Below are 15000 nucleotides of genomic sequence, written 5' to 3' on the forward strand. Positions count from 1 at the left end.
GAGGCTATATACAGGGTGTTACGGTACAGAGTCCATGTGGAGGCTATATACAGGGTGTTACGGTACAGAGTCCATGTGGAGGCTATATACAGGGTGTTACGGTACAGAGTCAATGTGGAGGCTATATACAGGGTGTTACGGTACAGAGTCAATGTGGAGGCTATATACAGGGTGTTACGGTACAGAGTCAATGTGGAGGCTATATACATGGGGTTACGGTACAGAGTCAATGTGGAGGCTATATACAGGGTGTTACGGTACAGAGTCAATGTGGAGGCTATATACAGGGTGTTACGGTACAGAGTCCATGTGGAGGCTATATACAGGGTGTTACGGTACAGAGTCCATGTGGAGGCTATATACAGGGTGTTACGGTACAGAGTCAATGTGGAGGCTATATACAGGTGTTATGGTACAGAGTCAATGTGGAGGCTATATACAGGGTGTTACGGTACAGAGTCAATGTGGAGGCTATATACAGGGTGTTACGGTACAGAGTCAATGTGGAGGCTATATACAGGGTGTTACGGTACAGAGTCAATGTGGAGGCTATATACAGGGTGTTACGGTACAGAGTAAATGTGGAGGCTATATACAGGGTGTTACGGTACAGAGTCAATGTGGAGGCTATATACAGGGTGTTACGGTACAGAGTCAATGTGGAGGCTATATACAGGGGGTTACGGTACAGAGTCAATGTGGAGGCTATATACAGGGTGTTACGGTACAGAGTCAATGTGGAGGCTATATACAGGGTGTTACGGTACAGAGTCCATGTGGAGGCTATATACAGGGTGTTACGGTACAGAGTCCATGTGGAGGCTATATACAGGGTGTTACGGTACAGAGTCAATGTGGAGGCTATATACAGGGTGTTATGGTACAGAGTCAATGTGGAGGCTATATACAGGGTGTTACGGTACAGAGTCCATGTGGAGGCTATATACAGGGTGTTACGGTACAGAGTCAATGTGGAGGCTATATACAGGGTGTTACGGTACAGAGTCAATGTGGAGACTATATACAGGGGGTACCGGTACAGAGTCAATGTGGAGGCTATATACAGGGTGTTACGGTACAGAGTCAATGTGGAGGCTATATACAGGGTGTTACGGTACAGAGTCAATGTGGAGGCTATATACAGGGGTTACGGTACAGAGTCAATGTGGAGGCTATATACAGGGTGTTACGGTACAGAGTCAATGTGGAGGCTATATACAGGGTGTTACGGTACAGAGTCCATGTGGAGGCTATATACAGGGTGTTACGGTACAGAGTCCATGTGGAGGCTATATACAGGGTGTTACGGTACAGAGTCAATGTGGAGGCTATATACAGGGTGTTACGGTACAGAGTCAATGTGGAGGCTATATACAGGGTGTTACGGTACAGAGTCAATGTGGAGGCTATATACATGGGGTTACGGTACAGAGTCAATGTGGAGGCTATATACAGGGTGTTACGGTACAGAGTCAATGTGGAGGCTATATACAGGGTGTTACGGTACAGAGTCCATGTGGAGGCTATATACAGGGTGTTACGGTACAGAGTCCATGTGGAGGCTATATACAGGGTGTTACGGTACAGAGTCAATGTGGAGGCTATATACAGGGTGTTATGGTACAGAGTCAATGTGGAGGCTATATACAGGGTGTTACGGTACAGAGTCCATGTGGAGGCTATATACAGGGTGTTACGGTACAGAGTCAATGTGGAGGCTATATACAGGGTGTTACGGTACAGAGTCAATGTGGAGACTATATACAGGGGGTACCGGTACAGAGTCAATGTGGAGGCTATATACAGGGTGTTACGGTACAGAGTCAATGTGGAGGCTATATACAGGGTGTTACGGTACAGAGTCAATGTGGAGGCTATATACAGGGGGTTACGGTACAGAGTCAATGTGGAGGCTATATACAGGGTGTTACGGTACAGAGTCAATGTGGAGGCTATATACAGGGTGTTACGGTACAGAGTCCATGTGGAGGCTATATACAGGGTGTTACGGTACAGAGTCCATGTGGAGGCTATATACAGGGTGTTACGGTACAGAGTCAATGTGGAGGCTATATACAGGGTGTTATGGTACAGAGTCAATGTGGAGGCTATATACAGGGTGTTACGGTACAGAGTCAATGTGGAGGCTATATACAGGGTGTTACGGTACAGAGTCAATGTGGAGGCTATATACAGGGTGTTACGGTACAGAGTCAATGTGGAGACTATATACAGGGGGTACCGGTACAGAGTCAATGTGGAGGCTATATACAGGGTGTTACGGTACAGAGTCAATGTGGAGGCTATATACAGGGTGTTACGGTACAGAGTCAATGTGGAGGCTATATACAGGGTGTTACGGTACAGAGTCAATGTGGAGGCTATATACAGGGTATTACGGTACAGAGTCAATGTGGAGGCTATATACAGGGTGTTACGGTACAGAGTCAATGTGGAGGCTGTATACAGGGGGTACCGGTACAGAGTCAATGTGCGGGGGCACTGGTTAGTCGAGGTAATTGACGTAATATGTACATGTAGGTAGAGTTAAAGTGACTATGCATAGATAATAAACAGAGAGTAGCAGCAGCGTAAAAGAGGTGTCTGGAGGAGCTCTTTGATTAGCTGTTCAGGAGTCTTATGGCTTGGGGGTAGAAGCTGTTAAGAAGCCTCTTGGACCTAGACTTGGCGTTCCGGTACCACTTGCCGTGCGGTAGCAGAGAGAACAGTCTATGACTAGGGTGGCTGGAGTCTTTGGCAATTTTTAGGTCCTTCCCCTGACACCGCCTGGTATAGAGGTCCTGGTTGTCAGGAAGCTTGGCCCCGGTGACGTACTGGGCCGTACACACCACCCTTTGTATACATCCCACAAGGCAGTACATTTGAAAACATGTAAACTTTAACTTACAGAGTCAGGCATGCTGTGTGTGAGGTGTTTGTCCTGTGCCATGTTTGGCGGGTGGGACAGAACGGGGCCGTGCATGAAGTCGTTCATGGTCGTACCACCGGGGTTCCCATGGGGGAAGTCAAAGCCCCCGCTGTGGCCCTGGTAACTGTTACCTAGTAACACAACAAAAATCACAACAAGCAAGTTACTTTTAGAGGTTATTGTTCTTTTTGGTTATTTGTTTGTTTGTTTATAAATCACATAACTATGATATGACACAAGTACAGATGTTTTTATGTACACAGAAACATAATCTAAAAACTCATTGTTGGTACCATGGCCCTATGTTCCTCCAGGAACTAAGAGGATTAAGTTAGGAAGAAAGAGGCTAAGTAAATAATGTACCATGGCCCTATGTTCCTCCAGGAACTAAGAGGATTAAGTTAGGAAGAAAGAGGCTAAGTAAATAATGTACCATGGCCCTATGTTCCTCCAGGAACTAAGAGGATTAAGTTAGGAAGAAAGAGGCTAAGTAAATAATGTACCATGGCCCTATGTTCCTCCAGGAACTAAGAGGATTAAGTTAGGAAGAAAGAGGCTAAGTAAATAATGTAGCATGGCCCTATGTTCTTCCAGGAACTAAGAGGATTAAGTTAGGAAGAAAGAGGCTAAGTAAATAATGTACCATGGCCCTATGTTCCTCCAGGAACTAAGAGGATTAAGTTAGGAAGAAAGAGGCTAAGTAAATAATGTACCATGGCCCTATGTTCCTCCAGGAACTAAGAGGATTAAGTTAGGAAGAAAGAGGCTAAGTAAATAATGTACCATGGCCCTATGTTCCTCCAGGAACTAAGAGGATTAAGTTAGGAAGAAAGAGGCTAAGTAAATAATGTAGCATGGCCCTATGTTCTTCCAGGAACTAAGAGGATTAAGTTAGGAAGAAAGAGGCTAAGTAAATAATGTAACATGGCCCTATGTTCCTCCAGGAACTAAGAGGATTAAGTTAGGAAGAAAGAGGCTAAGTAAATAATGTACCATGGCCCTATGTTCCTCCAGGAACTAAGAGGATTAAGTTAGGAAGAAAGAGGCTAAGTTATTAATGTAACATGGCCCTATGTTCCTCCAGGAACTAAGAGGATTAAGTTAGGAAGAAAGAGGCTAAGTAAATAATGTACCATGGCCCTATGTTCTTCCAGGAACTAAGAGGATTAAGTTAGGAAGAAAGAGGCTAAGTAAATAATGTACCATGGCCCTGTGTTCCTCCAGGAACTAAGAGGATTAACTTAAGAAGAAAGAGGCTAAGTAAATAATGTAGCATGGCCCTATGTTCTTCCAGGAACTAAGAGGATTAAGTTAGGAAGAAAGAGGCTAAGTAAATAATGTACCATGGTCCTATGTTCCTCCAGGAACTAAGAGGATTAAGTTAGGAAGAAAGTATCTTAGTAAATAATGTACCATGGCCCTGTGTTTAGGAAGAAAGTATCTAAGTAAATAATGTACCATGGCTTCCGTATTCGCTGTTGTTGCCCCCCTGTTGGGGCGGGTAGGTCGAGGGCCCTGGGCCGAGCAGGGCGATCATCTCCATCACGTTGGGCAGGGTCATCTGGGTGGGGCTCATGGTCTTGAACCTCTTGGCCATGGGTCCATCTGGATCCTCCTTGATGTGGATATCAGACTTGATGGCCACAGGTCTCCAACTACACGAAGGGTCTATGGTCACCTCCTCAAACTCCGAGCTGGGCGTGGAGGGGGGTGGGGGTAGTGAGATGATGTAAAGAGAAAGCTGCAGAATGAATATTGCTGCTCCACAGCGCTTTATTCCTGCATCCCAATAAACAATGGTTCCACTTTACAGAAGCGAACAACATAGTGTAAAATATCTTTATTAAGCTAAAATCTTTGAACAAAAAAAATCTCTCGAGGAGGTTGATAAGTGATGACGTTCATGGTGATTGGTGCAGTAGGAGGGTTTGATGAGTATGGTGAGGATGTTGGGAAAGTCATCTTACTTTTGGATGGCATTAAGAATCCCCCACATGTACTGGTCAACTTCTAGTCCCTCTAGCAACGCTGTTTTACTGCGGAGGACAGAGAGGACAAAAACATTACAGAGAGGACATCAACATTACAGAGAGGACATCAACATTACAGAGAGGACATCAACATTACAGAGAGGACATCAACATTACAGAGAGGACATCAACATTACAGAGAGGACATCAACATTACAGAGAGGACGTAAACATTACAGAGAGGACGTAAACATTACAGAGAGGACATAAACATTACAGAGAGGACATCAACATTACAGAGAGGACATAAACATTACAGAGAGGACATAAACATTACAGAGAGGACATAAACATTACAGAGAGGACGTAAACATTACAGAGAGGACGTAAACATTACAGAGAGGACGTAAACATTACAGAGAGGACGTAAACATTACAGAGAGGACGTAAACATTACAGAGAGGACATAAACATTACAGAGAGGACATAAACATTACAGAGAGGACATAAACATTACAGAGAGGACATCAACATTACAGAGAGGACGTAAACATTACAGAGAGGACATACACATTACAGAGAGGACATCAACATTACAGAGAGGACATAAACATTACAGAGAGGACGTAAACATTACAGAGAGGACGTAAACATTACAGAGAGGACGTAAACATTACAGAGAGGACATACACATTACAGAGAGGACATCAACATTACAGAGAGGACATCAACATTACAGAGAGGACATCAACATTACAGAGAGGACATAAACATTACAGAGAGGACATCAACATTACAGAGAGGACATCAACATTACAGAGAGGACATCAACATTACAGAGAGGACATAAACATTACAGAGAGGACATCAACATTACAGAGAGGACAAACATTACTGATTGAATACAGAAGATAAACATCAGAGTGGTCATTGATCTTTTCCAACTCTTTGTGTAACTGAGTATTTCAGATATAACATAAATAACTTTATTCAATGTAGTTTTACAGGTAACAGTGCACATTAATTTAACATTACTGTATAAGTCCCAGTTTCACCCAGCCAGGTTAGTATCACCCACCCCGTGTTCAACCGCAGTCCCAACTTACTTGCATACTGGACATCGCCACGTTCCTCGCTCACAGTTCAACTGTAAGTAGGATTCCAAATCAAAGCACTGGACATGTTTACAGTCATGACCTCTGGCTGGAAGTTGGAGCCGCCGGAAGGTGATTGGACATTTGAGGGAGACCTTGATGGCCGTCTGTTCAACACCGTCCTCGCCGTTCAGAGTGGTGTTCCCAGAGGACGCCGCTACGCTGCTGAAGTTTCTCTTAACTGGGGAGATGGGAGGAGGACCACAATGGAGATGAGAGGAGGACCACAACGAAGATGGGAGGAAGACCACAGTGGAGATGAGAGGAGGACCAGAATGAAGATGGGAGGAAGACCACAGTGGAGATGGGAGGAGGACCACCGTGGAGATGGGAGGAGGACCACAGTGGAGATGAGAGGAAGACCACAGTGGAGATAATGAAGATGGGAGGAGGACCACAGTAGAGATTGGAGGAGGACCACAGTGGAGATAAGGAAGATGGGAGGAGGACCACAGTGGAGATGGCAGGAGGACCACAGTGGAGATAAGGGAGATGGGAGGAGGACCACAGTGGAGACAAGGGAGATGGGAGGAGGACCACAGTGGAGATGGGAGGAGGACCACAATGAAGATGGGAGGAAGACCACAGAGGAGATAAGGGAGATGGGAGGAAGACCACAGTGGAGACAAGGGAGATGGGAGGAGGACCACAGAGGAGATAAGGGAGATGGGAGGAAGACCACAGTGGAGACAAGGGAGATGGGAGGAGGACCACAGTGGAGATGGGAGGAGGACCACAATGGAGATGGGAGGAGGACCACAGTGGAGATAAGGAAGATGGGAGGAGGACCATAGTGGAGATGGGAGGAGGACCACAGTGGAGACAAGGGAGATGGGAGGAGGACCACAGTGGAGATGGGAGGAGGACCACAGTGGAGATGGCAGGAGGACCACAGTGGAGATGGCAGGAGGACCACAGTGGAGATGGCAGGAGGACCACAGTGGAGATAAAGGAGATGGGAGGAGCACCACAGTGGAGATGGGAGGAGGACCACAGTGGAGATGGGAGGGGGACCACAGTGGAGATAAGGGAGATGGGAGGAGGACCACAGTGGAGATGGCAGGAGGACCACAGTGGAAATAAGGCAGATGGGAGGAGGACCACAGTGGAGATGGGAGGAAGACCACAGTGGAGATAAGGAAGATGGGAGGAGGACCACAGTGGAGATGGGAGGAGGACCACAGAGGAGATAAGGGAGATGGGAGGAGGACCACAGTGGAGACAAGGGAGATGGTAGGAGGACCACAGTGGAGATGGGAGGAGGACCACAGTGGAGATAAGGAAGATGGGAGGAGGACCACAGTGGAGATGGGAGGAGGACCACAGAGGAGATAAGGGAGATGGGAGGAGGACCACAGTGGAGACAAGGGAGATGGGAGGAGGACCACAGTGGAGATGGGAGGAGGACCACAATGAAGATGGGAGGAAGACCACAGTGGAGATGAGAGGAAGACCACAGTGGAGATAAGGAAGATGGGAGGAGGACCACAGTGGAGATGGGAGGAGGACCACATAGGAGATGGCAGGAGGACCACAGTGGAGATGGCAGGAGGACCACAGTGGAGATGGCAGGAGGACCACAGTGGAGATAAAGGAGATGGGAGGAGCACCACAGTGGAGATGGGAGGAGGACCACAGTGGAGATAAGGGAGATGGGAGGAGGACCACAGTGGAGATGGGAGGAGGACCACAGTGGAGATGAGAGGAGGACCACAGAGGAGATGGGAGGAGGACCACAGTGGAGATGGGAGGAGGACCACAGTGGATATGGGAGGAGGCCCACAGTGGAGATAGGAGGAGGACCACAGTGGAGATGGGAGGAGGACCACAGTGGAGATGGGATGAAGACCACAGTGGAGATAAGGGGTCAACTTCATTGTGTTGTCCTTGATGATTTAAAAAAGTTATGTAGACACATGTTCAGTTTAAAAGGTCCAACAAGATCAATCAGTTAATCTATGAATCAGAGAGAGAGGGTCAGTCAGTACCAGAGAGAGAGGGTCAGTCAGTACCAGAGAGAGAGGGTCAGTCAGTACCAGAGACAGAGGGTCAGTCAGTACCAGAGAGATAGGGTCAGTCAGTACCAGAGAGAGAGGGTCAGTCAGTACCAGAGAGAGAGGGTCAGTCAGTACCAGAGAGAGAGAGGGTCAGTCAGTACCAGAGAGAGAGGGTCAGTCAGTACCAGAGGGAGAGGGTCTCTCAGTACCAGAGGGAGAGGTTCTCTCAGTACCAGAGAGAGAGGGTCAGTCAGTACCAGAGGGAGAGGGTCTCTCAGTACCAGAGACAGAGGGTCAGTCAGTACCAGAGACAGAGGGTCAGTCAGTACCAGAGAGAGAGGGTCAGTCAGTACCAGAGGGAGAGGGTCTCTCAGTACCAGAGGGAGAGGTTCTCTCAGTACCAGAGACAGAGGGTCTCTCAGTACCAGAGACAGAGGGTCAGTCAGTACCAGAGACAGAGGGTCACTCAGTACCAGAGACAGAGGGTCACTCAGTACCAGAGGGAGCGGGTCACTCAGTACCAGAAGGAGCGGATCTCTCAGTACCAGAGACAGAGGGTCAGTCAGTACCAGAGACAGAGGGTCACTCAGTACCAGAGACAGAGGGTCAGTCAGTACCAGAGACAGCGGGTCAGTCAGTGCACGAGGGAGAGGGTCTCTCAGTGCACGAGGGAGCGGGTCACTCAGTACCAGAAGGAGCGGGTCTGTCAGTAGCAGAGGGAGCGGGTCACTCAGTACCAGAGAGAGAGGGTCACTCAGTACCAGAGAGAGAGGGTCACTCAGTACCAGAGGGAGCGGGTACCAGAGGGAGCGGGTCAGTCAGTACCAGAGGGAGCGGGTCAGTCAGTACCAGAGAGAGAGGGTCACTCAGTACCAGAGGGAGCGGGTACCAGAGAGAGAGGGTCACTCAGTACCAGAAGGAGCGGGTCACTCAGTGCCAGAAGGAGCAGGTCAGTCAGTACCAGAGAGAGGGTCAGTCAGTACCAGAGAGAGAGAGGATCAGTCAGTACCAGAGAGAGAGGGTCACTCAGTACCAGAAGGAGGGATGACAGTAGTGTACCTTTGGTGATGCAGTGCTCTGCAGGCAGTAACCTCTTCTTCAGTAAGCCTTGCAGGACGGATCGTACAGAGGGTCTGTGGACCAGCTGCAGTACAAACAGGTGAGACTGTGGAGGACAGGAGCATCATCATTTACACCATCATCATCCTCATTATATTCACCATTATCATTACTATCATCCTTACCACAATCCTCATCATCATCACCATTATCACCACAATCATCGTCATCACCGCAATCATCATCATCTCCAGAATCCTCATCTTCATCACCATCATCACCCACACCACCATCATCATCACCACAATCCTCATCATCACCACAATCCTCATCACCATCATCATCCTCATCACCACAATCCTCATTATCATCATCATCATCCTCATCACCACAATCCTCATTATCACCATCATCCTCATCACCACAATCCTCATCTTCCTCATCCTCCTCATCATCACCACAATCCTCATCATCATCATCCTCCTCATCATCACCACAATCCTCATCATCATCATCATCACCACAATCCTCCTCATCATCATCATCATCACCACAATCATCATCATCATCACCACAATCATCATCATCATCTCCAGAATCCTCATCTTCATCACCATTATCACCCACACCATCATCATCCTCATCACCACAATCCTCATCATCCTCATCCTCCTCATCATCACCACAATCCTCATCTTCCTCATCCTCCTCATCATCACCACAATCCTCATCTTCCTCATCCTCCTCATCATCACCACAATCCTCATCTTCCTCATCCTCCTCATCATCACCACAATCCTCATCTTCCTCATCCTCCTCATCATCACCACAATCCTCATCCTCCTCATCATCACCACAATCCTCACCATCCTCATCATTAGTAGCAGTAGTGGTTGTTGTTGTCAGTAGAGTACTCACACAGCAGCAGGCGGTAACTGTGATCTGGATGGTGTTCCTTCCTGGTTGGCAGACTTGTTTCAGGTGCAGGGGCTTGTGGGACGTCTTGTTGTCGCCGCGCTCGATGGTGAGGGGTGTGGCGTGCTAACACTGACCTGCACAGAGGAAAGGAAGATTAGTGTGTGTGTGTGTGTGTGTGTGTGTGTGTGTGTGTGTGTGTGTGTGTGTGTGTGTGTGTGTGTGGTGTTACTGACCTGGACCGAGGCAGGCCAGTTGGTGTTCATTTGTCGGTCCTCGTGATGGTAACATTTAAACTGCAACTCCAGATCTGACCTGCAGGGGGACAGAGCAGAACAATCTGTCATTTAAACTGCAGCTCCACATCTGTCCTGTAGGGGGACAGAGCAGAACTAGCGTGGCCAGACTGTAACCTTGCATTCGCTCTAGGAGAAGGATTGACCAAAGCTAGTGCATCTATAAAAGGGCTGATTACAATGTACACTCTTCCTAAGGTTCATAAAATGTACAGATTATTTTCACTGCATACTACTGTATGACAGAGAGGGTAGGGTATAGGGTGTTGGGGTAGGGTATAGGGTTAGGGTGTGGGTTGGGTATATGGTGTTGGGGTAGGGTATAGGGTTAGGGTCTTGGTAGGGTATAGGGTGATGGGGTAGGGTAGGGTATAGGATTAGGGTGTGGGTAGGGTAAATGGTGTTGGGGTAGGGTAGGGTATAGGGTTAGGGTGTGGGTCGTGTATATGGTGTTGGGGTAGGGTATAGGGTTAGGGTGTTGGTAGGGTATATGGTGTTGGGGTAGGGTATATGGTGTTGGGGTAGGGTATATGGTGTTGGGGTAGGGTATAGGGTTAGGGTGTGGGTTGTGTATATGGTGTTGGGGTAGGGTATATGGTGTTGGGGTAGGGTATAGGGTTAGGGTGTGGGTCGTGTATATGGTGTTGGGGTAGGGTATATGGTGTTGGGGTAGGGTATAGGGTTAGGGTGTGGGTTGTGTATATGGTGTTGGGGTAGGGTATATGGTGTTGGGGTAGGGTATAGGGTTAGGGTGTGGGTCGTGTATATGGAGTTGGGGTAGGGTGTATGGTGTTGGGGTAGGGTATATGGTGTTGGGGTAGGGTATATGGTGTTGGGGTAGGGTATATGGTGCTGGGGTAGGGTATATGGTGTTGGGGTAGGGTATATGGTGTTGGGGTAGGGTATATGGTGTTGGGGTAGGGTATAGGGTGTGGGTAGGGTATATGGTTAGGGTAGGGTATAGGGTTAAGGTGTAGAGGTAGAATGCAGGTTAGTGTGTGGGTAGGGTATAGGGTTAGGTTAGGGTATAGGGTTAGGGTAGGGTATAGGGTTAGGGTGTAGAGGTAGAGTGCAGGTTAGGGTGTGTGGCAGGGGTATCCAACTCTTACGCTATGAGGTCCAGAGTCTGCTGGCTTTCGGATCTACCTGATAATTAATTGCACCCAACTGGTGTCTCAGGTCTAAATCAGTCCCTGATTAGAGGGGAAGAATGGGGAAAACACAGTGGATCTGACCTCCAGGTCCAGAGTAGCATTTGAGAGGTGTAGAAGAAAGCCTTACCTCCACACGAGGGTCTGGTGTACAGAGGGGCGGAGGTGGAAGACATGGTTACTGACGGCCAAATTGTGCTCCAGTCTGAAGGGCTCTAGGACCACCCCGTCCCTCACCGGGAAGGTCAGACGCAGCTCCTCGTTGGGGTTGGCTGGGAGAGAGAAGAAAAAGGAGAAGGTCAGACACAGCTCCTCGTTGGGGTTGGATGGGAGAGAGAAGAAAAAGGAGACGGTCAGACACAGCTCCTCGTTGGGGTTGGCTGGGAGAGAGAAGAAAAAGGAGAAGGTCAGACACAGCTCCTCGTTGGGGTTGGATGGGAGAGAGAAGAAAAAGGAGAAGGTCAGACACAGCTCCTCGTTGGGGTTGGATGGGAGAGAGAAGAAAAAGGAGAAGGCCAGACACAGCTCCTCATTGGGGTTGGATGGGAGAGAGAAGACAAAGGAGAAGGTCAGACACAGCTCCTCGTTGGGGTTGGCTGGGAGAGAGAAGAAAAAGGAGAAGGCCAGACACAGCTCCTCGTTGGGGTTGGCTGGGAGAGAGAAGAAAAGGAGAAGGTCAGACACAGCTCCTCGTTGGGGTTGGATGGGAGAGAGAAGAAAAAGGAGAAGGTCAGACAGCTCCTCGTTGGGGTTGGATGGGAGAGAGAAGAAAAAGGAGAAGGTCAGACACAGCTCCTCGTTGGGGTTGGATGGGAGAGAGAAGAAAAAGGAGAAGGTCAGACACAGCTCCTCGTTGGGGTTGGCTGGGAGAGAGAAGAAAAGGAGAAGGTCAGACACAGCTCCTCGTTGGGGTTGGATGGGAGAGAGAAGAAAAAGGAGAAGGCCAGACACAGCTCCTCATTGGGGTTGGATGGGAGAGAGAAGACAAAGGAGAAGGTCAGACACAGCTCCTCGTTGGGGTTGGCTGGGAGAGAGAAGAAAAGGAGAAGGCCAGACACAGCTCCTCGTTGGGGTTGGCTGGGAGAGAGAAGAAAAAGGAGAAGGTCAGACACAGCTCCTCGTTGGGGTTGGCTGGGAGAGAGAAGAAAAGGAGACGGTCAGACACAGCTCCTCGTTGGGGTTGGATGGGAGAGAGAAGAAAAAGGGAGAAGGTCAGACACAGCTCCTCGTTGGGGTTGGATGGGAGAGAGAAGAAAAAGGAGAAGGCCAGACACAGCTCCTCGTTGGGGTTGGCTGGGAGAGAGAAGAAAAAGGAGACGGTCAGACACAGCTCCTCGTTGGGGTTGGATGGGAGAGAGAAGAAAAAGGAGACGGTCAGACACAGCTCCTCGTTGGGGTTGGCTGGGAGAGAGAAGAAAAGGAGAAGGTCAGACACAGCTCCTCGTTGGGGTTGGATGGGAGAGAGAAGAAAAAGGAGAAGGTCAGACACAGCTCCTCGTTGGGGTTGGCTGGGAGAGAGAAGAAAAAGGAGAAGGTCAGACACAGCTCCTCGTTGGGGTTGGCTGGGAGAGAGAAGAAAAAGGAGAAGGTCAGACACAGCTCCTCGTTGGGGTTGGCTGGGAGAGAGAAGAAAAAGGAGACGGTCAGACACAGCTCCTCGTTGGGGTTGGCTGGGAGAGAGAAGAAAAAGGAGAAGGTCAGACACAGCTCCTCGCTGGGGTTGGCTGGGAGAGAGAAGAAAAAGGAGAAGGTCAGACACAGCTCCTCGTTGGGGTTGGCTGGGAGAGAGAAGAAAAAGGAGACGGTCAGACACAGCTCCTCGTTGGGGTTGGATGGGAGAGAGAAGAAAAAGGAGAAGGTCAGACACAGCTCCTCATTGGGGTTGGATGGGAGAGAGAAGAAAAAGGAGAAGGTCAGACACAGCTCCTCGTTGGGGTTGGCTGGGAGAGAGAAGAAAAAGGAGAAGGTCAGACGTTTCCTCAAATAAAGGTCGGTTGGTGATACCGTACCAATTACACTGAATCTTTATTCAAACACTTTTATTTATTTCACTTTTCTTTTCTTTTTTTCCTGAAGAGAAGTCTCAGTGAGACCAAAGTCTCTTCTTCAAGGGACCAAAAATGCAGAAAATAGAAAAGTACATTTTAAAAAAAAGGAACAAATCATCAAATTACAACAAACAAAGAACTTCATAAAACAACAACGGTTCACTGATGACGGGACAATAAAGTTAATTCGAATGACAAAGGGACATGTAAGATTAGGTATCAGATGAGGACATGATGACAGTTGGGACAGGAAGTCCTCTGCTGTGACAATATGTAAAGAGACTAACCTGGAGGTGGAGGAAGTGTGTGTGTGTGTGTGTGTGTGTGTGTGTGTGTGTGTGTGTGTGTGTGTGTGTGTGTGTGTGTGTGTGTGTGTGTGTGTGTGTGTGTGTGTGCGAGAGAGAGAGAGAGAGAGCGAGAGAGAGACAGAGACAGAGAGAGAGACAGAGACAGAGACAGAGACAGAGACAGAGAGACAGAGACAGAGACAGAGACAGAGACAGAGACAGAGACAGAGACAGAGAGACAGAGACAGAGACAGAGACAGAGACAGAGACAGAGAGAGCGATAGAGAGAGAGAGAGAGAGAGAGACCAACAACATTGGACACTCTATGGAACAAAAAGCCTTCACTATATTATCCTGGAATATCCAAGGCCTGAGGTCATCTGCCTTTAGCCTAAAGAGCAGAAACCCGGACTTCACCAAAGAAATCGGTAATACAGACATTGTCATCCTGCAAGAAACCTGGTATAGAGGAGATGGACCCACTGGTTGCCCTCTAGGTTACAGAGAGCTGGTAGTCCCATCCACCAAACTACCAGGTGTGAAACAGGGAAGGGACTCAGGGGGTATGCTAATTTGGTATAGAGCAGACCTAACTCACTCCATTAAATTAATCAAAACAGGAACATTCTACATTTGGCTAGAAATTCAAAAAGAAATTATCCTAACAGAGAAAAATGTCCTCCTGTGTGCTATACCTATATCCCCCCACTATCCCCATATTTGAATGAAGACAGCTTCTCCATCCTGGAGGGGGAAATCAATAATTTCCAGGCCCAGGGACATGTACTAGTCTGTGGTGACCTAAATGCCAGAACCGGACAAGAACCTGACACCCTCAGCACACAGGGGGACAAACACCTGCCTGGAGGTGACAGCATTCCCTCCCCCATATGCCCCCCTAGGCACAACTATGACAACATAACCAACAAAAACGGGTCACAACTCCTGCAGCTCTGTCGCACGCTGGGTATGTACATAGTCAACGGTAGGCTACGAGGGGACTCCTACAGTAGGTACACCTATAGCTCATCTCTTGGCAGTAGTACTGTAGACTACTTTATCACTGACCTCAACCCAGAGTCTCTCAGAGCGTTCACAGTCAGCCCACTGACACCCCTATCAGACCACAGCAAAATCACAGTCTACTTAAACAGAGCAATACTCAATCATGAGGCATCAAAGCCAAAGGAACTG

General features: G+C 48.4%; 1 protein-coding gene across 1 annotated transcript in view; it reads right to left on the minus strand.

Moving 5' to 3' along the window:
• LOC121840715 (zinc finger MIZ domain-containing protein 1-like) overlaps positions 1 to 15000 on the minus strand; it is a 384796-nt gene that overhangs the window by 10539 nt on the left and 359257 nt on the right. Inside the window, 8 exon segments of the mRNA XM_042305641.1 lie at positions 2909 to 3060; positions 4388 to 4623; positions 4897 to 4965; positions 6006 to 6234; positions 9110 to 9215; positions 10028 to 10161; positions 10257 to 10339; positions 11602 to 11743. Of these exon segments, the coding sequence (XP_042161575.1) occupies positions 2909 to 3060; positions 4388 to 4623; positions 4897 to 4965; positions 6006 to 6234; positions 9110 to 9215; positions 10028 to 10161; positions 10257 to 10339; positions 11602 to 11743 (1151 nt within the window).

This window comes from Oncorhynchus tshawytscha, linkage group LG24 (genome assembly GCF_018296145.1).
Source record: "Oncorhynchus tshawytscha isolate Ot180627B linkage group LG24, Otsh_v2.0, whole genome shotgun sequence".
In the NCBI taxonomy this organism is placed as follows: Eukaryota; Metazoa; Chordata; class Actinopteri; order Salmoniformes; family Salmonidae; genus Oncorhynchus; species Oncorhynchus tshawytscha.